Source organism: Chionomys nivalis, chromosome 3 (genome assembly GCF_950005125.1).
Source record: "Chionomys nivalis chromosome 3, mChiNiv1.1, whole genome shotgun sequence".
Lineage (NCBI taxonomy): Eukaryota > Metazoa > Chordata > Mammalia > Rodentia > Cricetidae > Chionomys > Chionomys nivalis.
Genome location: NC_080088.1, coordinates 93,822,865 through 93,850,806, shown reverse-complemented (window position 1 = coordinate 93,850,806; position 27,942 = coordinate 93,822,865). Strand labels below are relative to the sequence as shown.

The 27,942-nt window shown below is 50.1% G+C and overlaps 1 protein-coding gene across 1 annotated transcript; it reads right to left on the bottom strand.

Moving 5' to 3' along the window:
- Zfand2a (zinc finger AN1-type containing 2A) lies at positions 1-13,145 on the bottom strand. Its single transcript, XM_057765942.1, has 7 exons — positions 12,933-13,145; positions 10,334-10,441; positions 9,341-9,435; positions 6,225-6,356; positions 3,947-4,098; positions 2,590-2,655; positions 1-2,222 (listed from the first exon to the last, which is right to left on the bottom strand). The coding sequence occupies exons 2-7, from the start codon at positions 10,386-10,388 to the stop codon at positions 2,207-2,209; spliced, it is 516 nt and encodes a 171-aa protein (XP_057621925.1). The 5' UTR covers positions 10,389-10,441; positions 12,933-13,145; the 3' UTR covers positions 1-2,206.
- Positions 13,146-27,942: the final 14,797 nt, after the last annotated feature.

Here is a 27,942-nt window from a genome sequence, read left to right as displayed (position 1 = left end):
GGTGAAATAAACTATTTTATTTACCGTTACATATAAAATACTTTAACATATAAACAATGTCTTACATTTGATACAGTCCTCAAAGTCTGGTGATTTTATTTTGCTTCCTTTGCTTCAGACACAACAGGCAGGTGCTCTACTGAAAACCATGCCCCAGACCTGAAGGGTGCTAGGCAGGGGCTCTCCTACAGAATCATGGCCTCAGCTTCTCACTGGTGGACTCCAGGCGAGTGTTAATCCACAAAGCTAGGTCCTACCCTTTCCCAACATACTTCTGATTTTTCTTTACGTGTTTAGGGGTGTATGCCTTTGAGTACAAGTGCCCACAGAGGCCAGAGGCGTCGAATGCCGGGAGCTGAAGTTTACATGTAGTTGTGAGCGATGCTTGGAATTGAACTCCTGTCCTCTGCAAGAGCAGGACAACTCTTAAATCACTGGAGTTTTAATGACTTTTAATCCCCAATTTGGATTCATTTCAGCTGAGGCATTTTTGTTTCATAAATGGTTAGGAGGTAGGTTCACACGTCCAAGTCCCTGACATACTTAAACGGTGCCGAATTACAAACCCAGATATTTCAAATCTGAAGCAGAATTAAAAGCTCCATTATGCTGGCTACATCTCAAGTGCCCATCACCATGAAGGCTAGGGGCTACCACCCTGGGAAGTGGAGGCGAAGAAATGATTTGTCTCAGTGTCTCCACACAGCACCACAGCCTAGACCTTGTTCTAAGGGCAAACCCTGAGTCCCCTCGGAACTAGTCAGAGACTGGGAGTAGGAAGCAATGCAATGAGAGTCGGGAGCTGTACTGACGTGGACCCTGGAGAGGCACTGGCTTAGGACACTCACAGTCAAGTCTTCGGAGAACAGACTGAGCCCCAGTCCTGCCTCCCCATTACAGCCAGAGGCCACAAAACCCTGCAGAATGCTGCTAGGTATGTCATTCAGGAGTTCAACTGTCCCAAAGGTGTCAGAAATCAGGGTTAAGGACAAAACCGGCTTGGGGGGCTGGTCCCACAACATCCCTGACGCCCAGTGGTCATCAGAATCAACCTAATGCTGGTATCTGTCACCGGGGCACTCCAGATGTGCTCTCCCCCACGTGGGAATGGGCAGCTGGAGGCAGACGTGGTTAGGCCACACAGGCGACACAGGAGCAACGAAGGCCGCACCCTGCAGACTCTCTCCACTGCTCCTCCTGTCTGGGTTTCTGCTCCTCAAAGAAGAGCCCAAGAAGGAGGCCCCTGCCTGCTTGCCACCAGAAAGTCCAGAGAAGGCTTCCCTTTCATGATGCTCTTCTTGGGAGTTAAAACTGGACCCACACTTGGGAGGCAGAGGCAGGTGGATCTCTGTGAGTTAAAGGCCAGCCTGGTCTACAGGGTAAGTTCCAGGACAGCTGGAGCTTCATGGTGAGACTCTGTCTCTATGTGAAAACTGAAGCCGGGCATGAGGAGTCACGGCACGGCTAAGCTGGTTGCTTAAGTCCACTGTACGCCAAGTGCACATCCCTCCACAGCAGCCCCAGCCTGGGTCAGGAAAGGGCACCACACTGACTTGAGTTCTTGTGGACCGTGAGTGGACTGTGCCCCACAGACACCTCATTACAAAATCCATGTAGGGAAGAATTCAGAGACATCAGCAGCTCTTTTCTGTTATAGGACAGAATTTTCCAGAAATGGTCTAGCACAGGCCAAAGCCACCGCTAATGATGTTTACACAGGTCTTCAGCTCCTGAACTCAGCAACTTGCTACAGGAACGTAACGCACCTCAAAGTTGCTGAACAGCCTCATTTCTTTTGTTAAATAATTTATGCACTGTGTGTGTGAAGTCCAATGAATCTCCAATGTCCCTCCTCAGGAAATGTCCACCCTGTTTCTCGAGGTGATGTCACTCCGGCCTGGAACTCCCCAATCAGGCCAGGCTGCTGGTCAGAGAGCCCCAGGGATTCGCTTGCCTCCACTCTACATTGGTAAGATTATAAGTGTGCACCAACCATATCTGGCTTTTTTAAAACATGAATTCTGGGGATAAACTAGGTCCTCAGGCTTGTGAGGCAAGTGCTTTACCCACTAGCCATCTCTCTGCCCTAACTTGAACAGTCAGTGGAGACTTTTCCATAAAGACTCAGTCTACCAGGAGAATCAGGCAAGTGCTGGAGGCCAGGGTTAAAACCCAACAGAAAGGAGCTGCTGTGTGGCCCACGCTGTCACTTCACCGTCCGCCTGCAAAAGAAGAGAAAGAAGCGATAGGTTACCACACATCGGAACTGCCTAGAAGGGGTCTGTCACAAAAAAGGACCTTGGGGGTCACTTGAGACACTCTAGACACAGCTACTGTAGCCAGGCATGGCCTTTCTTATGGAAGCATGCCGTGTCACATGTTTTTTTTTTTTTGGTTTTTTTTTTGGTTTTTCGAGACAGGGTTTCTCTGTGGTTTTGGAGCCTGTCCTGGAACTAGCTCTTGTAGACCAGGCTGGTCTCGAACTCACAGAGATCCGCCTGCCTCTGCCTCCCGAGTGCTGGGATTAAAGGCGTGCGCCACCACCGCCCGGCTCGTGTCACATGTTTGAGAGACAATTTAGACCAGTACCTGAGTTGCTGGGCCAGCCAACTGATTCCCGATGGCTTCTGCTCAGGAGCGCTGGATGCTGAAGGCCTACAGAGAAAGTTAGATGTGTTTATTCAATCCTCTGACCACATCAAAAAGCCCACTCATGTCTATGCAGTTAGACGGTTGTTCTCTAGCCCGGATCACATACAAACAGCTTAAGAAAGTCAAGTGCAATTACAAAGTAACTTAGCTGTCCTCTGACGTCTGTAGATGCATGCTGTAGCATATATGTATCGTTACTCCCAACTAAGGATTAAAGACTAAGAGGTAACTTATGGCAGATGGTTCAGTGGAGAGTGCTTGCTGCACAAGCCTGAGGACCCATTTAACTCCCAGCATCATGAACGAGCCAGATGCTAGTTTGTGTCTGCAATTCTAGGGATCCTACAGGAATGTGGGGGGTGAAGGCAGCAACCTACAGGGAAACTCTCAGGCCAGTCAGCCTGGCACACGCCACAGCAAACAAGAGGCTTTGTGTCAGACAAGGTGGAACTCAAGGACTAACATCCATGCACACCTGAGTGTATGCATGGGTAGGCAGGTGGGCAGGGGCACACATAAATAAACACACACACACGTAAATTATATTTAATTTTGACTCAGGAGTGAGTGCAGACAGAAGTTTCTACTACTTATAAAAGTAGCAATAAGAAGTTGGGTGGTGGTGGCACACACCTTTAATCCCAGCACCCGGGAGGCAGAGGCAGATGGATCTCTGTGAGTTCGAGGCCAGCCTGGTCTACAGCACGAGTTATAGGACAGGCTCCAAAACTACACAGAGAAACTCTGTCTTGAAAAAACAAACAAACAAAAAACCAAAAAAAAAAAATAGCAATAAAGGATGACCTGTGCCCCCTTGCACAAAAGAAAAAAGAAATGCCCTAACCCAACCCCTAGCACTCAGAAGGGACTTCATTTAGAGACCAGTCTGAGCTGACCAAACATCAGTCGTCTGAGCCATCAAGACAGCAGGACACACAACTGACTATGTCCTAATATGTCCTAATAGGGCGGGAGGCAGGATGCAGGATGCAGATGGGCACTCAGGCAGACAACACCCAGACGAAGGCAGAGAGGGAGCAACGTGCCTACAAAGCCAGGCTCACCAGGGAGTACTGGGCAGACCAAAAATTGGGAGAAACTGGGAGAGGTGAGGCCTCTCAGAAGGAACCAAACAGCCGCCAACTCTCTGTTCTCAGCCCATGAAAGAATAAATTCCTGATGTTATGGTATCCAGCACGCAGCAGCTGCAGAACTAACTTCACAGGACCCCAGCTCTGACTGAGAATCTAAGCTCCTGCATACCAGATTGGCGGCACCAGGAGTCTGTGCTCACCTTCCCCTGCTGGCTGAGCTGCTCCCAGCTTGGCAGTTGTGGTCCAGAGGATGTCTGTGCTGAATGCAGAAGTTGCCATGGCACTGTGCACAGGCCAGCTGCAGCATCTCCTTCTTCCTGCATCCTTCTTTCGAGCATCGGTGTGTGAAAACCTGCAAGAATAAAGTCACTTCTGTGAGCAGCTGTCACCAGTCCAGCCCAAATGGGCCCTGTCAGTCGGGCCCAGTGGCACAGGCCTGTGACTCTGTAAGCACTCAAAGAGACTGAGTTATGAGAGAACTGACTCCACCTGTGTCCCAAGTCCCAGACACTCCCGCCTGACAATACACACACATACAAAGAAGCTTATGGTTGTGGCTTAGCAGCAGATTCATTCTCCAATGCTGCCCAATAAAAACAAAAGCAACAATAACAACAACAACAACAACAACAAAAACCTCAAAACCTGAAGCTGGGGAGACGGCTCAGTGGGAAAGAGCACTTGTCAATGCATAGAGATCAAAGGTCAGATCTCCAGCATCCATGTAAAAGTTGGGTATGGCTACATGTATATGTCTGCAACCCGGTCCTGTGAGGGACAGGAGTGTGTGTGTGTGTGTGTGTGTGTGTGTGTGTGTGTGTGTGACTGAAGCTTGCAGAAAGAAAACAGGGCAGGAAAGGAGGCAAAGCAAGAGACTGACAGCAGCTCCACAGGGCCACTGGCTCACTGTTTCAGGAGTTCTGGGGACAGTGGCTTATTTGGCTTTAACTCGGGTTTTCAGGCCTGTATGATCAGGTGGAAAGCTTTATCCACTGAGCTGCTCCCCAGCCTGTGTGTGCATGTATATGTATACGTGTATGTATGCACTTGTGTGTAAAAAACTCTTCTAGAAGCTGTACAGCCGAAGTGTGTGTGCTTACTCTGGAAAACGGTGGGGCAGGCTGAGGCTGAACATCAGAGAAAACAATAAGCAGGAGAAAAACACATGAGAAACTCCCAGGGGAGGAGCAGCCACGATGGGAGGGCTCCCGAGCCCGGAGCTCAGGCCCTGGGAAAGTGTGGCCTGCAGAAGGCTGCTAAGGAAAGGCTCTGCAAGTGGTAAGGTTTTTCCCCTCGTGAAGTATCAACAAAACAGCAGCCAAGAGGTTTCTCCAAAAGGAACAAGTCTAGAAAAGCAAACAGCAAAAAGAGCTAGGCTTGATGGAGGAGGCCTGTAATCCCAGCATTCAGACAGCTGAGGCAGAGGATCAAGAGTGAGCTTAACCAAGTTTCAAAAACAAGAAGGAAGGGAGGGAGGGGAGGAAAGCGGGAGCGTAGGAGGAAGAAGAAAGGGAGAGGGAAAGGATGCAGCCAGACTTCGGAAGCTAAAGGCACGTGACCTGGAGCTGGCAGGTGAGACAAGACCCAGCTGTTAGCTGGAGGAAGCCTTAGAGCAAGCCTTCTGAGGAAACACAGCACAAGAGCAGAAACAGCGCTGGAGGCAGGGCTCAGCAGGCCTGCATCCCAGAGAGGCCAAAGGCCCACCTTTAAATATAGAGGCACAGCTGAAGACCTGGTCGGGTGGAGGCTGTGAGTTCCAATGGTGGGGCAGGATGGAGGCAGCTATGCCCGGCTCAAGGGCCACACAGTGCTCACTTGTGCTGCCCTCTGGGTGGCAGGGGACCAACCTTCTCTGAGAAGTCCCATTATTCTCCAAGAAAGACCCAAGACAGGTACACCCCCACCCCCAGGAGAGGACAGGTGACCCTTTCTTCTGACTCCAGGGGAGTGCAGAAAAGGAGAGAGTCAACAGACTGTTCTAGAAAGCCTTGCCCTCTTTCATCTCAGAAGAGACACTTGGGGACTCCTGAAGATGAGGACCTAAACGGGGACCCTTGTGAGACTTGGCAACTGTTCCCATGCAGCAAACTCCCCACTCACCATGCAGGAAGACCTCAGCTTCCCACTGCCTGGCAGCACTCCACACTTAGAAAAGACACCTTAGGGCTGAAGGTGTGGCTCAGTCTGTAGAGTGTTTGCCTAACAAGCACCATGTCCGGGGTTCGATCCCCAACACCATATAAAGCAGACATGGGAGAACATGATGTAATTCTAGTACTCAGGAGGAGCCAGCGGGATCAGGAGCTCAAGGTCATACTTGACTGCACAGTAATAGGAGGCCAGCCTGGACTACATGAGATGCTGTCTCCCCAAAGCAGCAGCAGCAGCACTATGTTGTGTGTTAGCGTGTGTGTAAGCGTGTATGTCAGCACAGTGTGTGTGTATCAGCGTGTGTGCCAGCCCTAACCCAGGTCTCACCTTCTTTTGGTTCCTCCCAGGGTGAAAGGCGCAGTCTCTGTCCATGTGCTCTCCAACCACCACGTCTGGGATCTCACCTCTTTTCACAGGGATAGGGACACTACAGAGGGGACACACGGGCACCTGCACATCCTGAAATAACAAACACACAATGACACCAAGACTCCCACTCAAATGTCACACAGACTCACACACTGAGGAGCACACTGGTGAGGACAAGAAACTGTGCGGTAACAGGATGTCACCTACAGCGTAAGAGTAAAAACCCAAGGAAGGTCACTGCCAGCTTAAGGGCCCTCAAGAGAGGAAGCTGATGGGATCGGGGAGGTGCATGGCTGTGAGGGGGACCCACCTGACCCCTCAGAGCCACTGGCAAGAAGGGTCCTGGCAGCCGCCTCTCTGACCCTCAGTGGCTTTACGAGCAGGAAGAACGGCCTCGGCAGTGGACAGGTTACAACACAATGCTGTCTGTCGGTCACTGAGGGGGCTCTGGAGCGAGTGAAGGCAAAACTCTGAGCCAGGACCACTGACGGAGGGTCCACGCCAGGGGGACATGGGGCAGTTGACACCAGACAGAAACAGGGATCACAGGCGTGTGTGGCCTGCTGTCTGTAGGAGGGCTGCCTCAGGTGGTTGATATGCCCAAGAAACAAAGCATTATTGTGTGATCTCTGGATAGAAACATGGGCAAAAGGAAAGGTCCAGATGACACACAAACAGGTGGTCACCTAGTCATCAGAACCTGGTAAACAGGAATGTGAGTCACCTACCCCATCCACCCCAATGACTTGGCTGGACTGTGCCCAGCACTGTTTAAGACATGTGACAAAGTCACCCCCTGTCCATATGCCACCAGAGGAAGTGGCAGAGTTCACGGATATAACCTGTGAGTCACCTCTGGGACAGAGTGAACCCATAGACTTGAGGGACCCGGGGTTCTAATAGGCACCTCCCAGTGTCTGCTGGACAGTGTGGAATCTCCTAGAAACTCCTGCTACAAAGACCTAAGGAACAAGAAACTTTTGACACCTGCTGTTCACTGGTGCAGGGGAATCCATAAGCCAAGTGTGTGAAGGTGAAGGGCCAACTATGAAGGCTTGATTGTGGCGCACAGACTAAGGGTGCAACCAGAGGGCTGGGAGACAGCCCAGGTGGTAGAGATACCCATGCAAGCACTGGGACCCGAGTTCTACTCCCAGCACCCATCTGAAAACCAGGTTTGGTGAAATGTGCTGGCAATCCCAACACTGCAGAGGTGGAGACACGAGGATCTCTGGGGCTTGCTAAACAGCCAGCCTAACCTACTTGGTGACTTCCAGGCAGTGAGTGACTATCTCAGAAAACAGGGTGGATGGCACCTGAGGCTGTCCTCTCCTTGCCCTCAGACACAGCACAATTTGGTTGGGAGGGTGTAGACTTCCCCCATGGGCCTTGGGGGTCACGGCCTACAGCCACAGTCCCTACACCAAACTAGCTCAGTCCTGACTTACACACACACACACACACACACACACACACACACACACACACACACTCGAGTCAGCACACCTGCACGCACAGGCTGCACAGGCAATCAAGGGCTCTCCTGACTTCTTGACTGTCCCAGAAGACTGTCACTGTTGACCCTCTGCCTGCCAGGGACAGACAGCTCAGAGCACAAACAACCAGTATCTGTGTGAGTCCTTTCATACAGTCTTGTAGCAAGCAAAGACACTAAAAATTGGTCATCTCCCTCTACGGGTGTTTATTCCCTTACACGCAGAGTCTAAAGGGGCTGGGGAGATGGCTCAGAGACCCAAGTTCAGACTCCGGAATCCATGAAAAAGTTAGGTGCTTGCATTTAATTCTGTTGTTGTTTGTTTGTTTTGAGACAGGGTTTCTCTGTGTAGCCCTAACTATCCTGGAATTCACTCTGTAGACCAGGCTGGCCTCAAACTCACAGAGATCCACCTGCCTCTGCCTCCCAAATACTGGGATTAAAGGCATGTGCCACCACTGTGCCTGGCTGGCAGTATGCACTTGTAACTCCAATGCCAGGAAGGCAGAGATGTGGAGATCTTGGGGTTTGCTGGCCAGCCAATCAGGCCACTTGGCAAGTTCCAGATTCAATAACAGATCTTGTTTCAAAAAATGTGGCTAGCAGCTGGGTGTAGTGGAGAGCACCTTTAAACCCAGCACTTAGGAGGCAGAGACAGATGGATCTCTTGTGAATTCAGGGTCCGCCTGATTGACAACAAATTCTAAGCCATCAGAGCTATGAAGTGAGACCCTGTTTCAAAATGGAACTAAACAAGTAAATAATAGAAAAAAACCCAATTAATGTAAGTACCTGCTGTGGCTGGTATCCACTGAATAGATGTGAGGTACACTATATTGAAAAGATGTGAGGTACACTGAGAAGCTGGCTCTGAAAGCCATGATGCAACCCATCCCCACCCCATTTCAAGCTCGATCGTGTTTGTCTCAACACGTCCTCTAAGCCTTCTTGACTGGGGATGAAGAGAATGGCAATGCAGCCCAAGAGTAAAGCACCATGTCACGGAGAACAGCTAGAGGGGAAAAGACTTCCAATAAAGGGCCCGTTGCTCACCCTGTGACAGGACAGTGCCTGCAGTGGAACAGGAAGCCAGAAGAACACAGCAACTGGGAGCTCCGGCTGCCTCCCTCAACCTCCCCAGTCTGTTTCTGCTGGATGTCCTAAGTGCCCAACTGGATGACGCTCTACTATTCACCCACCCATCCACCATCTCCCCTTCTTCCAGCTCTCTCTCACTACTGACTCTTTTTTTTTTTTTTAATATTTATTTATTAAGTATACAATATTCTGTCTGCATATATGCCTGCAGGCCAGAAGAGGGCACCAGATCTCATTACAGATGGTTGTGAGCCATCATGTGGTTGCTGGGAATTGAACTCAGGACCTTTGGAAGAGCAGGCAATGCTCTTAACCGCTGAGCCATCTCGCCAGCCCCCACTACTGACTCTTTTACCTCGGCTTGCTACACACTTAATAAACCAGCTCATTCGGAACTCAAAGCATGGCTATCACAGACCATTCTCTGGCCTGCACAGAACAGGTGTGGTGCATGCAGTCTAGACCCCAGAGGATGAGTTACCTTCTTGAATGCAAGGGGACACTTATGACCCGCATAGGAAAAATGGTCTTTACAGAAATCTTGTTTACATGCGTCACATGTTATTGGCAGAAAATCTAAAAAACAAAAATCAAGACGAAACAGTAAGTTTCTGAAAGATTGGAACCAAAGAATTACAGACCAGTCAAAGCAGGAACATATCTACACTGGGATCCTCATTACCTTTCGGAGACATACACATCCTGAAGTGTCACGTGAGAGAAAACAACTTTGGGGAGAGGAAATTAAAAAAACAAAATTGTGCCGGGCGGTGGTGGCGCACGCCTTTAATCCCAGCACTCGGGAGGCAGAGGCAGGCGGATCTCTGTGAGTTCGAGGCCAGCCTGGTCTACAAGAGCTAGTTCCAGGACAGGAACCAAAAAGCTACGGAGAAACCCTGTCTCGAAAATCCAAAAAAAAAACCAAAATTGAAACAGTGGTCTTATTTAGCCCAGGCTGGCCCCAGAACTCACTGTGTAGCTTAGGAGGACCTTGAATGTGTGTTCCTCCTGCCTGTACCTCTCTCTCCAGTGCTGGGATTACATTCACAAGCCACCACACTGGTTTTACATGGTGCTGGGATGGAATCCAGAGCTGGATGGAATACATGCTGGGCAAGGAGTTCTATCAACTCAGCCACAACCCCAGTGCCAAGGCTAGAAATGGAATAAGGCCAAGAGACACCAAAAGACCCACAAAGCTACCCTCTCAACATGGATTCCATCTCTTGTGGTACTGCAACCACCCAAGCTGTATACTTTATCTGCATAGCCCCGGCAGTCATTGTCAGGTCTTAGGTGGATGCTGAACTACAGTGAGGAAGAGACCCTGTGTCCTGCACCGGAGTCCTTATACTGAGAAGCCAAAGGCCGGGGCAGAGGCCAACTACTTAGTTAATGATGTAATAGCCAGATGTCCCTCACAAAACAGCCAATGAAATATTGTTTCCTAGAAGGAACCCTCGAAAGTTCTTACCTAACTGCTTGCAAGTCGGTTCTGAGCAGTGCTTCCCCAAGTCAGGAAACTCCATTATGAACACAGTGTCCAAAACATAGGTAGGTATTTAAGTATCCCCTGTGGGAACTAGAAATGAAGAGGATGAGGCCCCAAGTTAATCACCAGGACTTGTAACCTGCGCCCAATGAGCACCAAGAGACTCCCTCTATGGGGAACATGGGTTATCTGAATCATCCTGGGGCCATGGGAAAGACTGAAGTCTCACAAGTGCTCAAGACTTCACAGAGAGGCAAGTGGGAGTCTCCCCATAAACACCAAGTCTCAGCCAGAAACCCACACCCACGGTGGGAGGCGGCTTACTGTCTAGCCTTTTAGATCGTAGTTTACAAAGCATGTCTCAGCCACAGGATTTCCAGGAAAGTCACATTTCAATGCATCCTGAGACTCCCAAGCCACACTAGGTGGTGCAGGCCTGTCATCCCAACCACTCTAAAGGCTGGGGTTAGAGAATCACACGAACTCTAGGCCAGCCTGGACAGCTTTGGGAGACCATGTACATCAGTTCCTCCCTTGTGCTGTGATAAAAAGAACCCTCAGGGAGAAAGGGCTTATTTTCGCTCAATTCCAGGTAATAGTCCCATCACTGTAAGGAAGTCAAGGTAGCAGGGACCTGAAACAGTCACGTCACATCCACAGTCAAGACCAGAGAGAAATGAATAAATATTTGCTCACTTGTTTGAGCACAACTCCATTTCTCCACTCTTATAAAGTTCAGGCCCCCCGCCTAGGGAATGGTGCCACCCATAGTTTACTCGGTCTTCCCTAATCAATGAACTTGAAAACTCCCCACCCCAGCCCGAGACATGCCCACCGGCCAGCCCAATATAGACAGACAATCCTTCATTGAGACTTTCTTCCAGGTGCTTCTAAGTTGTACCAGGTGGATAGTTAAAGCTAACAATCACACTCTGCTTAAAACACAAAAACAAAACAGTAGAAAGTGGGTCAGGGAGATAGTTCAACTGATAAACTGTTTCCCTTGTGAGCCTGGGCATTGAATTTCTATCTCTAGAGTTCCCATAAAAAAGTCAGGTACAGCTGGGCATGGTGGCACACGCCTTTAATATCAGTTACTTGGGAGGCAGAGGTGGGCAGATCTCTGTGAGTTCAAGGCCAGCCTGGTCTATGTAGCACGTTCCCAGGACAGTCACAGAGATATAGTGAGACCCAGTCTCAAAACAAAAGGAAAAAGGAAAAAGTCAGGGGTAGTGGTTAGTGATTGGAATCCTAGTGCGGAGGAGTCGGAATCAAGATTCACTGACAGATCATCCTACTTCAAAGAAAAAGGCAGATGATGTCTGAGGAGAGACACTGAGGTGCTTAGCTTAGTAACAGGATGTCTGCCTAGCGCGTGGAAAGGGGGCGTTCCTGGCTCAATCCCCAGCCCTGGCAAAACCAAAACAAAGGAGGTGAGGAGAAAGGCTTTCCAGATTCAGCTCAGAGCTGCCACGGAAAAGTTCAGGTTGCAATTTCATCTCCCCAGTACACTTGTTGACATCAACAAGATTCTATTCCCAGGTGCTAAATGACATTAGTGGACTACACTCCCCAGAGCGGTGTGTCCCTTGCCTCTTACTCCCTTATGCACTGAGTTTTACTTTATGCTTGCTATTTAATGATTTAAGGTCAGAATTGATCAGGGAAGGAGGCACGCGCCATTAATTACCCACAAGAAACAGACAACGAAGAGACTGGCATTCTCGAGGCCAGGCTAAGTCTCTTCTATGTTCTGTCACTCATCAAATGGCTCAAAACTCTTGCATTCTCCACAGTTCAAGTCCCCCAAACACCTTTTTACATCTTTTGACCATTTCCCCTCTCTACCAGGAGCTTCTAACCTCTTCCTTGCCTAGAACTCTCAGGCTTCAGTAAACATTTATTTGCCTTGCAAGGACCAATCTACAGTGCCACCTTCTCGAACACCATCCGTACCACCTGCCAGCCCCCATTCACTACCTGCCCTCGTTCCTAGTGCGTTTAACTGCTCACTGTCGATGATTCTCATTCCTGTTGGCAAGAAAAACCTTTTGGCATCGTGCACAACAGAATCCACATTATGATTTTTTTTTTTTATTTAAAGCTACCATCACTTGATGCTATTACCAAATGGCCATCGATTGTTTCTTCCTTTCTTTTTTCCCCCTAGGAATAGGGTAGTCTTTATTATGTAGTCCTGGCTGTCCTGTAACTCACTTTGTAGCCCATGCTGACCACCAGTTCAGAGACCCGCCTGTGTTTGCCTCCGGGAGCGCTAGGATTAAAGGTGCCACCCGCCTCGTCCGGTACATAGACTGTTTCTTGACAAAGGATCTTTATTATTTAGCTCATATTACCCTGGAACTTGCGATCTAATGGCTGAACCTCCCCCGTGCTGATAGACTACAGGCCTGCATTACCACGCCTGGCTCACGGACACTGGCTCAGGACAGTTGACCTGGGGATGTAATATGTCACCGCGCTGAGACACCAGCCCCTGGTTCATTAGTCCTGTGACCCCCACTTCCTCAGCAGCACCTGTGACCCTGGTTCAGCGCAACTCACAACGACACACTGGTACCTGGCTCTAGTGTATAGCCGGGGACCGGCGGCGGAGACAAACAAGCGGTGTCCTTCTTCGTGGTCAGCCCGGCGACACCGCAGTAGGAACTGCGGCTCCAATCCCCGCGTGCCACCCGCCTTCTCGCAAGGCCAGAAAGCGTAGCATTGCACCTGTCGCAGCCTGGGCCATTTATTCTCAGCCAACATTTACAGAGTCACTCATCCTGGGCGTTCCCGGCGCTCTCCGATGACGCCATACTAATGCCAACCAATCCCGTAACCCCTAGGCTAGGCTCGCGGGCGCGCCCAAAACGTCACCGAAGCCCAGCCAGTCTCTTCCGCCGTGACAGCCCCGAGAGCCGCGCGCCGTGATGTCGTCACTCGTCGTGCGACCAATCTGACCGTTCCCCGTCTCGGGCCCCACCTTGTCCTCCGCCTCTTTTCTGGAACAGTCGCGCATCATCTCTGGCCTGGGCTGAGTCATGGTGAGGCAGCTCTGTGCGGGGTAGCAGGCCTGTACCAGGAAGCCCGAGACAGGACTGGGCCGCGGGCGAGATTCTTGTGGCCCGGCAGTCCTTGTAGCCGTCCTGAGGTTCTGAGCTGCAGTATGCACAGACTTGGTGGCCCGTCTGTGAAGCTGTAGGGATCCCAGGACTGGGGGAGACAGAACACCTGTGCCAGGCCTTGGAAGTGAGATCCGGTCTAGAGATGGATTACAAGATGCCTGTGTCTTAGCAGGGTGGCTGGAACACCTTCGCCCTATGCATGTGATTTAGGCAAGGTGTTGAAGTGGTGGTGATCCAAGCCCTTGATGCCAAAGGCCTATGAATTGGGCTAACAGACCCAGAATACTACATCTCTGTCTTGGTTATTTTTATTTATTTATTTTTGTCAACTTGACATAAGGTAGTTAATGTGAGAAAAAGGGACCACAGTTGAGAAAATACTAATATAAGATTGGCCTAGGGAGCATTTTTAAATTAGTGATTAATGTGGAGTAATTATGAGTAGTGCCACCAATGGACTGGCTGTCCTAGGTTCTATAAGAAAGCAAAAGCAAGCCGTGCAGTGGTGTCTCATGCTTTTAATCCTAGCTCTCGGGAGGCAGAGGTAGGCAGATCTATGAATTCATGGCCAGCCTGGTCTACATTGCAAGTTCCCGGGCAGCCAGGGATACACAGAGAGACCATCTCAAAAAAGGGGGGGGGGGCGGGCGGGCACAAGCCAATAAGTAGTGGTCCTCCATGGTTTCTGCTTCAGTTCCTACCCTGACTTCCTCAGTGATGGACTGGAAGTGTACGATGAAATAAACCTTTTCCTCCCAGAGTTGCTTTTGGTTGTGGTTGTCGTGGGCAAAGACTCCAAAAACCAGAATTGGGCATTTAAGAGTCTTTATTAAGCTGGCCAGCAACTGCCTAGAGAGAAAGAGTTCTCAGAGAGCAGCCCCAGCTGCTTTCTGCGGGAACTTAAAACAGGTAAAAACAGTGTTGTGGTTGACATTGCAGGGGGAGGTAGAGCAAGCAGTTTAACAGAAGCAAAAAGCAGCAATTACCTGGGGCATCTTGACCTCAGCCCCTGAGCCAGGGTTGGGTGATTTCCTGAGGGATTTTCCCATGGGGGGAGTGTAAGCGGAGTCAGCTCTGAGTCTGACCTTACGTGGCTGCAGCAGGGACTAGATGGAGGAGTGCTGGCCCCGTCACGGTGTTGTTTTATCATAGCAATAGAAACCCTAAGACCAGCTGGCAAGTCTTGAAACAGAGACTTAGGGCTCCAGGTGCTGAGGTCAGAGACTTGTGGCCTTAACTGAGGTTTCCTGTTTTGGGCTCAGATTGCCAGTGGGCAGGTAATGTAATCCTTAGCTCTAAGTGGCAGCTAGCAGCCTCAGGCAGCGTTTGAGCTTTGCCCATGTCCAAAAACACAGTCCTCCCCTCAGAGATGAGGGACTTTGGCACAGGAATAGATTCCGTTTACCTCAGATATCTTGTTCTGATGTAGTAGAAGTTTTACAGAATTTTTATAGTAACAGGACAAAGAAAATGATAAATGAAGATATTTAAAATGCCTTGGTGGAAACCTCAGGTGGATTACAGCAAGTGGGGAGGCCTCTGTTACAGGCCTCAGATGCTATCTGATGGCATTCGCAGCCTCTGGGTTGGTGGAAGCCGGGTCTGTTTGTGCATTCCAAAAGTATTTACCTAACAGTTGCAAAAGATGTTAGGTCACACGTGCACTGGTGGGCAGAGGTGGCGAATTGAGGAGCTAAAGCTCTCCAGCCCAAGATAACATGGTTCTGTTACAACTCTGTAACTCATGTAACGTTGCAACTCTGAAAGCAATGTAGAATGTGTAACAGTGATGTGGCTTTCCCCCAGGTTTGGGTGTTTTAACTCCACTACAGCCTATCCCTTTACTATTAAAGCTGGGTTGTTTTGCTCTACCCATGATGAGTAGGCAAGGAGAAGTGTATTCAGTTTTGAAGACCTGTGCCCTTGGGTGCCAAAGGCTGGCTTCTAGGCTGTGCCGACAGACTCAGAGCCTCCCAGCTGTAAGCCCTGAGAATAGGAACCTATGGCCGCAGGTGCTTGGGGTTAGAGGTTCTAGCTACTGGTGCTAGACTCTTAGGTGTCTCAGACTTGCCCTGGGTATCACGACCCTCAGCTGGCAGCTGGCAGCGTTAGCCCTGTAACCAAGGGTATCTGGCTAGCTTCCTGGAGTACTACAGGTAATCGGCCTGTGTGTGTTTCTCTGACTTTGGCAGCTTTCTGTTTTCTTCTTTCTTCATTCTTGGCACTCCGCTCTCCCCTCTCTGTTGCGTTCCCTGCTCTGTGCCCCTCTACAGCTCCTGCACACTCTGAACCTCCTCGCCCCCTCTCTAGCCGTTTCTCATCATGTTACCAGCTTGATCCTCTCAAAAGCAGGCAAGGGGAACTGGGGAAATGGCCCGTCAATATGGTGCTTGCTGGGGAAGCATGAGGAGCAGAACTGGATCAGAACCCACGTAAAGAGCTGGGAGTGGTTGTGCAGCCTGTAATTCCAGTGCCGGGAGGCACAGCGCCTGGGGGCTTGCTGGCCACCTAGTCTAGCTGAAAACATCGGACTCCACATTCAGTGAAGAATTCTGTCTCAAAACAAGGTAGAAAGCAGGAGATGCAGGCATCTGATTTTGACCTCGTGTGTGTGTGTGTGTGTGTGTCTGTGTGTGTGTGTGCATGCGCGCATGCGTGTGCATGTGCACCAGAGATGACCTGAAGATAGGTGTGAGAGGGGAAACACATGAGAAGGGAACCTGAAGGAGTCAAGGAAGAGATTTAGGTGTGTTCTTGAGGGGGAAGTCCAGCCAGGTGGTCCATAGTGCCCCATTCTCTGCAAATCCAGGAAGACTGAAAATCCCCCCAGATGTGTGGAAGAAGGAGGTTTGTGGCCAGGATGGACTGTGCCATACATATTATAGAAAACAACAAAATTAGTTTTTTTCCTTTTTTATCTTTTAATAGTACTGGGGATGGAACTTGGTCTATTTCTGCTCCCATTCTTCAGGTGAGCTCTGTCAGCTTCCATCCTCTCCTTCTGAACCTTGGAACAGTGGAAAACACACTAAACAACATCCCTGGTCCCCTTGGCTCTGGAAGCCCCACTCTATCGACTGATGACAGCCTTGGCTTGCAGCTTCAGCCTGTGACTGCTACTCAGAGTTCATTACCACACCCAGCTATGGTCCTGGAATGTGTCTGGTAGGGGAGGACTAGTGTGATACCTAATGCAGATGCACTGTGAACGTGGTCCTGGGATGTGTCTGGTAGGGGAGGACTAGTGTGATACCTTATGCGCTGTGAACATGGTCCTGGGACGTGTCTGGTAGGGGAGGACTAGTGTGATACCTGATGCACTGTGAACATGGTCCTGGGACGTGTCTGGTAGGGGAGGACTAGTGTGATACCTGATGCACTGTGAACGTGGTCCTGGGACATGTCTGGTAGGGGAGGACTAGTGTGATACCTGATGCACTGTGAACATGGTCCTGGGACGTGTCTGGTAGGGGAGGACTAGTGATACCTGATGCACTGTGAATGTGGTCCTGGATGTGTCTGGTAGGGGAGGACTAGTGATACCTGATGCGCTGTGAACGTGATCCTGGGACGTGTCTGGTAGGGGAGGACTAGTGATACCTGATGCACTGTGAAAGTGGTCCTGGGATGTGTCTGGTAGGGGAGGACTAGTGATACCTGATGCACTGTGAACGTGGTCCTGGGATGTGTCTGGTAGAGGACTAATGATACCTGATGCGCTGTGAACGTGGTCCTGGGATGTGTCTGGTAGAGGAGGACTAGTGATACCTGATGCACTGTGAACGTGGTCCTGGGATGTGTCTGGTAGGAGAGGACTAGTGATACCTGATGCGCTGTAAACTGACACAGCAAGGGCCGGAGAAGTAACTCAGTTGGGTTCAAAGCCCCAGAACCCACAAGAGGTCAGCCATAGTAACACACATCTAGATTCTCAGTGTTCCTATGGTGAGAGGAGATGTGAAAAAAGAATCTCAGGAATTCTGCAGAGCTTGAAGGCCAGCTAGTACAGCATTGAACAAAAGACCCTCTCTCAAGCTATAAGGCAAAGATCGACACCTGATGTTGTCCTCTGCCCTCTACGTGCATTCCATGGTGTGCAGACGTCTGCACTCACATACATGAACAATACATACACATGCCCAAAAGCATACAACGGGCTAGGGATGTGGCTTAGTTGGCAGAGTGCTTACCTAACATGAATGAATCTTTGAAGGCCTGAATAAACTGGACGTGATGGTGCATGTCTACAATCCCGGCATGAAGGTGGTGCAGGTAGGAGGGTCAGTTCAAGGCCATCCTCTGCAAAATGGGGAGTTCTAGGCTACCAGGAGACTCAAAAACAAGAATGCAGACGTAGGTGCCAAGGATGGAGGACAGGTGAACAGTTCAGTGCACTCTTTACACGGTTTCTCTTGTATCTGCTCTGTGTGAATGATGTCATTCCCAAAAATAAGTAGACCACAAGGCCCCTGAGGATGGGAACTGTGCCCTTGAACTGCGTGTATGATGCTTACATCTGAGGTGACATCTAGGATTTATTACAAGAATACAAGGAAGAGGTAAAAACAAAAACCCCAACAACAACAACAACAACAAGCCTGCCTGGGTTTCAGGCAGCCACATGGTGAAGATAGGTGTCTATTTAGACAGAATCTTACTATGTGGCCCAGGCAGGACTGGAACTCACAATGACCTCCCAAGGACAGGGACTACAGATGTGTGTCACCAAGCCAGTCAGCACCCCGTTTCTTTAAGTTCTCATGGCTGGAATGACGAGTGTTAAAGATGGTCATGAGCTCCACGCAGGCGCTTCTGCATCTTGGTCCTGTCTTAAAGCTCCTGCCCTGCACCCCCACACACCCAAACTCCAATACTGGGCATTGAACCAGGGCCATAAACATGCTCGGCCAGTGCTCTGTTAACCCCTTCCTTCACAGGAATTGTAGGGATCCAGCTCTACCCCGAACCTCGCCTCCAGCCCCTCAATGGGATTCTGAGCAGGTGCTCTACCACTGAGCCACACTCCTAGCCCTTATTTTTATGTTTTACTTTGATACATGGTCTCACTGTGTAGACCAGGATGACCTTACAATGATGATCCTCCTGCCTCAGCCTGTTTGCTGAGTGCTAGACTGACAGGCCTGCACCACCCCCTAGCTATGTCACGTCTCAGGTCTCCAACGGTAATAGATTTATGCCCACTTGCAGCTGATGACTTCCCAGACAAAAATTGTGTGACTTGAAGATACAAAATTAGAAAAGAAAAATGAGACCCACTGAGAGTGTGCTAAAGACAGCCCAGCCCCGCAAGGATGTTTCCAGCCTTCCATCAGAAGAATTCCATTATTGATGCTGAGCGTGCAGGCTGCGCATTGATTTCCGCTACCCACAGGAGCCACCTCCGCTCAGCGTGCAGTGCAGCCACCAACACGAAATGGATCCACGTGCTCCGCCTCCCACCATGAGGATCTTTGGCCCATGGCCAGAGTCAAGGCCTCCAGAAAGAGAAAGTCGGCCCTTCACAGACTGACAGTTGTGGAGGCGGTTCTCAGGGCAACAGAGGGGCAATGGGGGACAAATGGGACAGAGCAGGAGAGCAGCCGGTGCAAATGCACGTAAGTGGGAAAACCGCGGAATCTAAAGACAGCCCACAGCCTAATTAGCATGGGCTTCAATGCTGGCCTCTTATTTCTGCAGATGTGACATTCAGGGCAGAGAAACTGACCATCTTCCAGCTGTCACTGCCACTTCTGTAAAAATGACTTTGGTCTAAAAGGCTGGAGTGTGCGGCAGCTTTGCCAGCACTACCTCCCCCGCCCCACCCCCGCCACCTCCTGTCCATAGGAAATGCCCTGTTGCAGTGTCCAAGGGCAGCAGCAAAGGGTACTGAATGACTCCGTGGGTATAACTTTGGATTCGGATTCTCCTGTGTTTTTTCTGTTACTGAAGTACGGGACATGGAACCCAGAGCCTTGTGAATGGCACGTAGGTTCTGCTTTACCACTGAGCCACACCCCAGCCCCTCACTGGGGATTCTAGGCAGGTGCTCTGCCACCTACTCCATCTCTCTTTTTACTGCTTAGGTTTTGGACTTTGATACAGGCTCTCACTATGCAATCCCGGCTTTCTTGGAAACTCACTGTGTAGGTCAGAATCACCTTGAACTCTTGAGCGATCCTCACGCTCTAGGCATGTGCCCACAATTCTCAGCTTTGTTTTGTTTTACATTTTAATTTTCAGACAGGGTCTCACTGAATTGTTCAAAGCACTTTCAAGTGTAGCCTGGGATGGCTTCGGCTTTCCAAGTATCCAGGACCACAGGCCTGAACCCATCAGGCCAGTACAAAAATACCATTCTTCATTTCAAGTTCTGAAATGGGCCTCAGCTGTGCCCTGCCTTAGGAGTTGTAGCCTTCAGTCTGGGAGAAAACAGTGGGAACCTCGCCCTTGCCGGCCAGCAACACCACGAAGTCATCTGTTTGTTTTCAGTCTGTTGGGTCCTGGGGCTTCTGAATTAGTAATACCCCCCCAGTTTGCCAGTGACTTGGCTGTGCATTCCCACCTAGCCGTACTGCTTTACCCCTCCGGTCTCAGCATTAAATATTGAAGCCCTGGGCCCCGACGGCTCCATTTTGAGGCAGCCGAATTCGGGTGGATCAACACACGCTGTTGGCTGCCGCTGCGGCTCATTGTTTCCATCTAGGCATGTTGGCGGCGAGGCAACGCGGTCTCCTCTCCGCGCCACTGGTGCTGGCTTGAAATTGAAAGGGAATTGCTTTCCGGGGACTCCAAGAGGAGAAATTGTTACCACCAGCTGCTACACCCACAAAGGGTACGGACTGATCTGGTGATCCTGAGGTGCACCTTTCTCCCCGCGAGGCAGAGGAGGGGTTGAGGGGTCAGCCAGTGTGTAGGGGTCTGAGCCATACCTACTCTGAATAACAGACATACTTCCCTGGGTACAAGGAGAGAAAACTACACAATCGTGGTTTTGAAGCTTCCTGGAAAGTAAAGATACATTGGATGGATGGATGGATGGATGGATGGATGGATGGATGGATGGATGGATGGGTGGATAAATGGATGGGTAGATGGATGTACACGTGTGTAAGAAATGGATAGAGCTGGGCATAGTGACACATGCCCTTAAATCAAAACTCATGAGGCAGAGGCAGGTGAATCTCTTGTGATCAGCCTAGTCTACATAGTAAGTTTCATCTATATAGTGAGATCCTCTTTCAAAAAAAATCAAACAAACAAAAGAGATAGATATATGATAGAGGAGTGAATACATGAGTGTACGTGCATAGGTATATGGATATTTAAGTAGATGGTGAATGATTATTAGGTAGATAATAGATTATGTAGATGATAGATTAATGGACGTATGGACAGATGAAGAGATGGATGGTAGATATGTACATTGATAGGTAGATGGGTGGATGACAGACATACAGAGAGAGCTTCTGTCAAGGCAGAGCCCAGTGCAGGCAGAAAAGGGGCGGAACCAGGTTGAAGGCAGAGATGTGCAAGGGGGACAAGCCTCTGTTGCCACCATTCAGGGAAGTTGCCCACAAGAGGTGTATGCATCAGGAGAGGTCCTTATCACAGATTTGCCACAGACACAGAAGGCTGGGGGTTCTCCAAAGACCCTAGCCTCCCTAGAACACTCAGCTGATGCCAGCGGTCAGCATCACCTCAAGGACCATTGCTGCGAACGACTCTAGAATATTTGTTCGTGCCTGGCTCTTGCGCATGAGAATGTGTTCTGTACTACATGGCTGTGAAGACTGTAGATGCACTTTTGGTGTCTTCCTCAATTGATCTCCACCTATTTTTCTTTTTGAGACAGGGTCTCTCCATGAACTTGGACTTCATCTGTTGCTAGGCTGGCCGGCCAGCGAGCTCCAAGGATCCATCTGTCTCTGCCACTCCAGTACTGGCATTGCAGCTGCATGCCACCTTTAAAACATTGTGGTGTTGGGGAATCAAACAGATCCTCATGTGAAAATAGCAAGCACTTTACTGATGGAGCCATTTCCCCAGCCTTTGTTCATCTATCTATGTACTACTTTATTTGGGACAGTATCTCACTATGTAACTCAGGTTAGCCTGGAGCTATGGAGCCTGGCTTGGATGAATGGTTGTCTTCCTGCCTCAGCCATCAGAGTGCTGCAGCTATGTGCATGTGCCATGAACCAGTGACCCTGGGGTCTCAGGAAAGCACGGGCCTTTGCCCGAGGGCTGAGATGCCAGAAAGGTCTGCTCCTCAGCTATCCCAGGATGTCCAGTTAGCCTCAGAACTGTCCATGGGCCTTTGTCAAGCTGCACGCTGAGCTGGTCGCTGACTGGAGTGGGTGCATCCTGCTGTCCTGGCTCCACCCGGATCAGACCCAGGGCTCTGTTTGGTAGAGGAAGAAGCAGGGAGGAATAAGGCTGGTCCCGAGAGAAAGAGGGCAGAGGGAGGCAGGTGCAGACCTCCTGGGCAGCAGGCCCTGCCAGGCTCCTGTCACCGTCCCCATAGCCCTAGAGGATCCTTTGACTGAGCTTTGGAAAGTTCTCCCATGTCCTCCTCTGCCAGCCACTAAGCAGTGACAACAGATACTAATTGTGGCCATAAATTACCAAACCCTGCCTGGCGGGCCTCTGGGTCAGAAACAAGAAGGGGGCTCCCAGGATTACCTGCCACGAGAAGGCTCTGCTCTCCTTGTTTGTCCAGCTCCTCCCCACCCTGCAGCACATGGACAACTGTTGACAGGTAAAACCCGAGATCTTAGACAGTCAACTGCCAGGTGACTGGATTCTGCTTGTTTTTGTTTTTCCTTCTAGAGCTGGGGATGGTGTCCAAGGCTTTGTGTATATAAGACAAGTGCTTTACCATTGAGCCACACCCCAGCCCCTCACTGGGGATTCTAGGCAGATGCTCTACCACTGAGCCACACCACAGCCCCTCACTGGGGGATTCTAGGCAGGTGCTCTACCACTGAGCCACACCCCAGCTCCTTACTGGGGGATTCTAGGCAGGTGTTCTACTCAGTCCCTCACTTGGGGAATTCAGGCAAGTGATCTACTGGTGGCCCATGTCCCTAGCCCAGGCTGGAATTTTATGGCCAGTAGCCAAATATAAAGAGGCAAAGTCTATCAGAACTGCTGTTATCTGATGTGTGGCTCTGTCCAGGCAGGACAGATGCAGGTGATGGCTGCCATCTTCAGTGATAGAGAATTGAACTCTATGGTACTGACATTTCTGGTTCAGGTTTCTGAAGTGGACCATCGTCTGCCTGCATCAACATGGACGCAGTTTGGTCCCTTGTCACCTACACAGCAACCTTCCATGTGTTGTTGCCACCTAACTCTTGCATCTCAGTACACGAGTGCCCCTGCTCCCTTGGTGTCAGTCGCATCGTTTGTCACTGGCTCCCCATGCCAAGTGCGTCCCCTCTGCTGCACGGAGCACTCATTAGAACCCCTGGGCCTGAAATCCATTCCTGTTAAGTCCAGGCAGGGGAGAAGGACAGAAGATGCCAGGACGCCGAAGAAGACATGGCGTCACATCTGCCAGATGCAAACAGATCCAGGCAGACGGAGAAGGGCGCTCAATAAAAACAGGCACAAATGAGAGAAATGAGTCATTACACCCGCTTCCCTTCTGAGTTGAGTGGGTGGCAGGCCCCCGCCTTCCTCACCCCGGGAAGTGGGGTAGGTGTCGCAGGGTGCAGCCTTCTGTTCTGCGCACACATTGAGATTGAGCGTCCCATTCACAGAGGCCCATTCCTCCCCATTTGCCTGATGCTCCCCTTCACGGGAGAGGCATAAAACTCCTTTAAGACGCTTTACCTGCTCTCCACAATCATAATTGGCAGTTACTCAACTCCCGAGGGTGTCATAAATAACCGCACCAGGAGGCTAGGCTGCCATCATTAGCCAGAACTGGATTGAGCTGGTTTGAAGTCAGGCTGACTTACCTCCTTCTGTCTGTTCAAACTCTTTATATATATATATATAATTTTATATGCATGTGTGTGTGCCTGCTGGACTGTATGTGCATCACATGCCTGCAGGTGCCTTCAGAGAGGCCAGGAGGGGGCATTAGAATCCATTGAACTGGAGTTACAGACAATTATGAGCCACCTGGGGCAGGTGCCAGGGCCCAAACCCAGGTCTTCTGAGAGAGCTCTAGTGCTCTAAATAGTGAGCCACATCTGCACCCCTTATTCTAATTCTTGTCTCTTGGTGGTCCCTTGAGTGGACAGATAAAGCAATGGGGTCATTCCCCCTTATCCACATAGTCATATCCCGAGACCCCTGAATAGATGTTGAAAACAGCAGAGATGGTATGAAGTCCTATAGGTAGGTTTGTTTCCTCCATCTAGATGTACTGTTAGGTTTGGGTGTAAAAAGTTCCCCAACAGGCTCCTGTATTTGGACACTTGGTGCCCAGATGGCAGCACTGTTTGGAAGGTTGTGGAACTCTCAGGAGGTGGGTAGGGCCTTGGTGGAGGAAGGCGGTCCCTGAGGGAGAGGCCAGTGCAGCTGCTGCCAGCCCTATCTGCCCCCAAAACCACCACGTGAGAAAACGGTGCTGTGAGCTCCCGCCACCACGGGCACAGCCGCACCAGCACTATACCCTCTCCACATGATGGACCGATAGCCCGGCGCAGTGTTCGTCACATGGCAAGCTCATGTGCTCTAAGCTTGTGCCTCTCTTGTCACCTCCAAAGCCCCGTCCTGGCTCAGGGTGGCCTTCTGCCTCCACAATAAGGAGAAGGGGAAAGAGCAAGCAGCTAAGGATATTAAAGAGTTGCCTGCGTGAGCCAGCTGGGTGGCTCAGTGAGTTAAGGGGCACATTGCCAAACCTGCCAGTCTGAGTTCCATCCCGGGGATCCACGTGGTGGAAGGAGGGGCCTGACTCCTGAAGGTTGTCCTCTGACTGCCACACCACGACATGAGAAGTACTTGCTGCCGCACCCCATATAAGCAAACAAACAAATGACATAATTTTTAAAAATCCACACCCCTGAGAATAGCTAGAATGTAAACTATTTCCAACAGATTTGTTTATATGTCATAAAAATGACTTCAGTGGGGGCAAAAAGCCAGAAGCTTATGTGTGGCAATAAATCTCAGTCGGGAACCCCTGCTGGTTGCTCGGCTTCCCCTGTGGACTCCTATTGGATGTTGTAGGCCCCCTAGTTTGATGAAGTCACCTCCCTTTTGCACTCTCTGTCAGGCTACTCCAGCCTCCTCTGTTGGACGTAGTGAGTGCCGGACGTGATGGTCTTTTTCTCTCTGGCTACTGCTCCTGTTTGTTCTTTTAGTTGTACTTGGTGTAAATGTAACAGATGCACTCAGGAGAGGTGGCTCCAAGGTTAAACACACCAGCTGCGCTTTCAGAGGACCAGGGTTCAATTCCCAGCACTGACATGGCAGCTTGCAACTGTATAGACCTCCAGTTTCAGAGCCTCTGACACCTTTGTCTGACCTCTGCAAGCATTGCATGCATGTGGTGCATAGACACACATGCGGGCAAAACACTCATACACATTAAAAAGGAAAAGAAAACCTTTTTGTTTTGTTTTGTTTGCCCTCCCCCCGGCTATCCTGGAACTTGCTCTGTAGACCATGCTAGCCTCGAACTCACAGAGATCCACTGCTTCTGCCTCCTGAGTGCTGGGATTAAAGGCGTGCGCCACCACTGCCTGGCTAGAAAAACATTTTAAGCTGTCATAGATCGTTCTTCAGATAGAATATCCCCCAAAACATGAGCCAAAACAAACCTCTCTTTCCTTAAGTTCCTTCTGCTGAATGTTTGGTCACAGCGATGAGGAAAGCAGCAGACACAGACTGTCCACAGCGCCTGCTACAAAGCCCAATCCGTAAATTAAAGATTAAAAAGAGAGCCGGGCGGTGGTGGCGCATGCCTTTAATCCCAGCACTCGGGAGGCAGAGGCAGGCGGATCTCTGAGTTCGAGGCCAGCCTGGTCTAGTAGAGCTAGCTGCAGGACAGGAACCAAAAGCTGTGGAGAAACCCTGTCTCGAAAAAAAAAAAAAAGATTAAAAAGAGAACTACGGTGAAGTAGAACAAAGGCAACAAGACGCTGTGGGAGTTGTGTGGGTGCTCACAGTGCTTTGGACGCGCTCTCTCTCTAAGACAGGGTCCACCTTAGCCGTTGTTGTATCCCTGTGAAGAGACACGGACAACGACAACTTTTAATAAGGAAAGCATTTAATTGGGTGCTTGCTTTCCGTTTCAAAGGCTTAGCCATTATCATCAGGGCAGCAAGCATCGAAGCATACATGAACTGAGGCAGTAGCTGAGAGTGACATCTTCATCTCCAGGCTGCAGGATCAGCGAGAACTGGGCCTGGCAGGGTCTTGTGAAACTTCAGAGCCCACCCCAGTGACACAGTTCCTCCAACAAGGCCACACTTTCCAATGAGGCCACACCTCCTCATCCTTCTTAAGTAGTGCCACTCCCTGGTGATTAAGCATTTGGATATACGAGCCTGTGAGGGCCATTCTTATTTAAACACTACAGCATCACACTATACAGTTCTGGCTGGCTTGGAGCTCTCTATGTAAACCAGGCTGGTCTTGAACTCACAGAGATCTGCCTGTCTCTGCCCCCTGAGTCCTGGGAGTAAAGTTGTGCACCCCCACACCCAGCATATATCTTATTGTTGAAATAAGGAAAGCCACAATACCTTTTGTATTTAGAATTTCTGTGGCCACTGGGGCAGGGAGATGGCTCTATGGGTATACAAGCCCACAAATCTGAGTCTGAGCCCCAGAACCAATAGCAGAAGGAGATAACACAGCTTCTAGGGCTGTCCTCTGAATACAAACTCTCTCTCTCTCTCTCTCTCTCTCTCTCTCTCTCTCTCTCTCTCTCCTTCTCTCTCCCTCCCTCATGTCCCCCCAGTATATCTGTGTGTCTCTCCTTCCTCTCTTACACTAAAAAAGAGCATGTGACCAATGTCGCTCCACCTGTACACAACACAATATATACATATATCTTCTTATACTCAAACTTTTCCTGTTTTATAGCATCTCTTTGTTGGCTCTCTGTCCTGGTTTTCTCTCTGTTACTGTGATAAAACACTGGTCAAAAGCAATTTGGGAAGGACATGTTATGTTTCAGCTCACAGGTCACAGCCCACTCCCGAGGAAAGCAAAGGGAAGGGACAGGAAGCAGAGCCAGGGAGGAGCACTGCTCCTTGGCACGCTCACGTGGCTTGCGCAGCTTGCTTTATTATACAGCCCAGAACCATCTGCCCAGGGGCGGCACCGCTCAGGGAGTGCTGGGCACTCCCATATCATTCATTAATCAAGAAAATGTCCCACAGACCTGTCTACAGGCCAGTCTGATAGAGATGAGTCCTCAGTTGAGGGCCCCTTTTCCAAGATGACTAATTTTTATAAAGTTGCCCCAAAAAATCTAACCAGTTCATTTTGTGTGTGTGTGTGTGTGTGTGTGTGCATGAATGTGTACATGTGTGTGTCCCATGCTAGCCTGGAGTTTGTAAGTAGCCAAGCGTGACCTTGAGTTCCTCCCACCCCCACCTCTGAAGGGCTGGGATTATAGGTGTGCACTGCGGCGGCGGCCAATTTAATATTTTTTTGTTGTTTTGTTTTGTTTGAGACAAGAGTTTCTCTGTGTAGCCCTGACCGTTCTGAAACTAGCTCTGTAGTCCAGGCTAGCCTCAGACTCACAGAGATCCACCTCTCTGCCTCCCGAGCGCTGGAATTAAAGGGGAGTACCACCACCACCGTGCTTATGCCCAGTTTACATAGCCCTTAAGATGCCTGCTAGATAAGCAAGCTACCCATTGAGCCACATCTCAGCCCCATGTTTGCTCATAGCATCTCTGGTGTTGGTATGATCAAGAGGCTGAAGGACAGAAAGGCAGGAGTGGGCCGGGGGACTGCCTAACTGGTTAGCTGCAGACCCAGAAACTTAAACCCAGACACCTTCAACTACTGAGCAGCTGTTCTCGCGTGGCAAGGACTCTTGCCCTGAGCCACACCCTGACCCCAAGCTGTGTGGGATTTTGGTTTGGGGATTTTGTTGGTTTTGGTATGCCTGCCATGGCACAGCAGAGGTCAGAGGACAACTGGCATAGTTGGTTCTCTCCTTCCACCGTGTGAGAACCCAGGTCATCCGGCTTGGCAGCAAGTGCCTTTATCCACTGAACCATCTCACTGGCTCTGGAACTTGGTCATTTGTTTTGTTTTGTGTGTGGGGGGGTTGTAATTATTTTTTTTTACATTCATTGATGTTATGCCTGCATGTATGTCTGTGTAAGGGTATCAGAAGCTCTGGAACTGGAGATACAGACAAGTGTGAACTGCCATGTGGGTGCTGGGAATTAAACCTTGGTCCTCTGGAAGAGCAGTCAGTGCTCTTAACTACCGAGCCATCTCTCCAGCCCCTCGTTTTGTGTTCTTTTTAGACAGGTCTCA

Coding starts and splice junctions, on each gene's coding strand:
- Zfand2a (XM_057765942.1), bottom strand. CDS start 10,388: ATGGAGTTTCCTGACTTGGGGAAGCACTGCTCAGAACCGACTTGCAAG. Junction 9,436..10,333: donor ACCGACTTGCAAGCAGTTAG/GTAAGAACTTTC, acceptor TTTGTTTTTTAG/ATTTTCTGCCAATAACATGT. Junction 4,099..6,224: donor CTGGGAGGAACCAAAAGAAG/GTGAGACCTGGG, acceptor TTATTCTTGCAG/GTTTTCACACACCGATGCTC.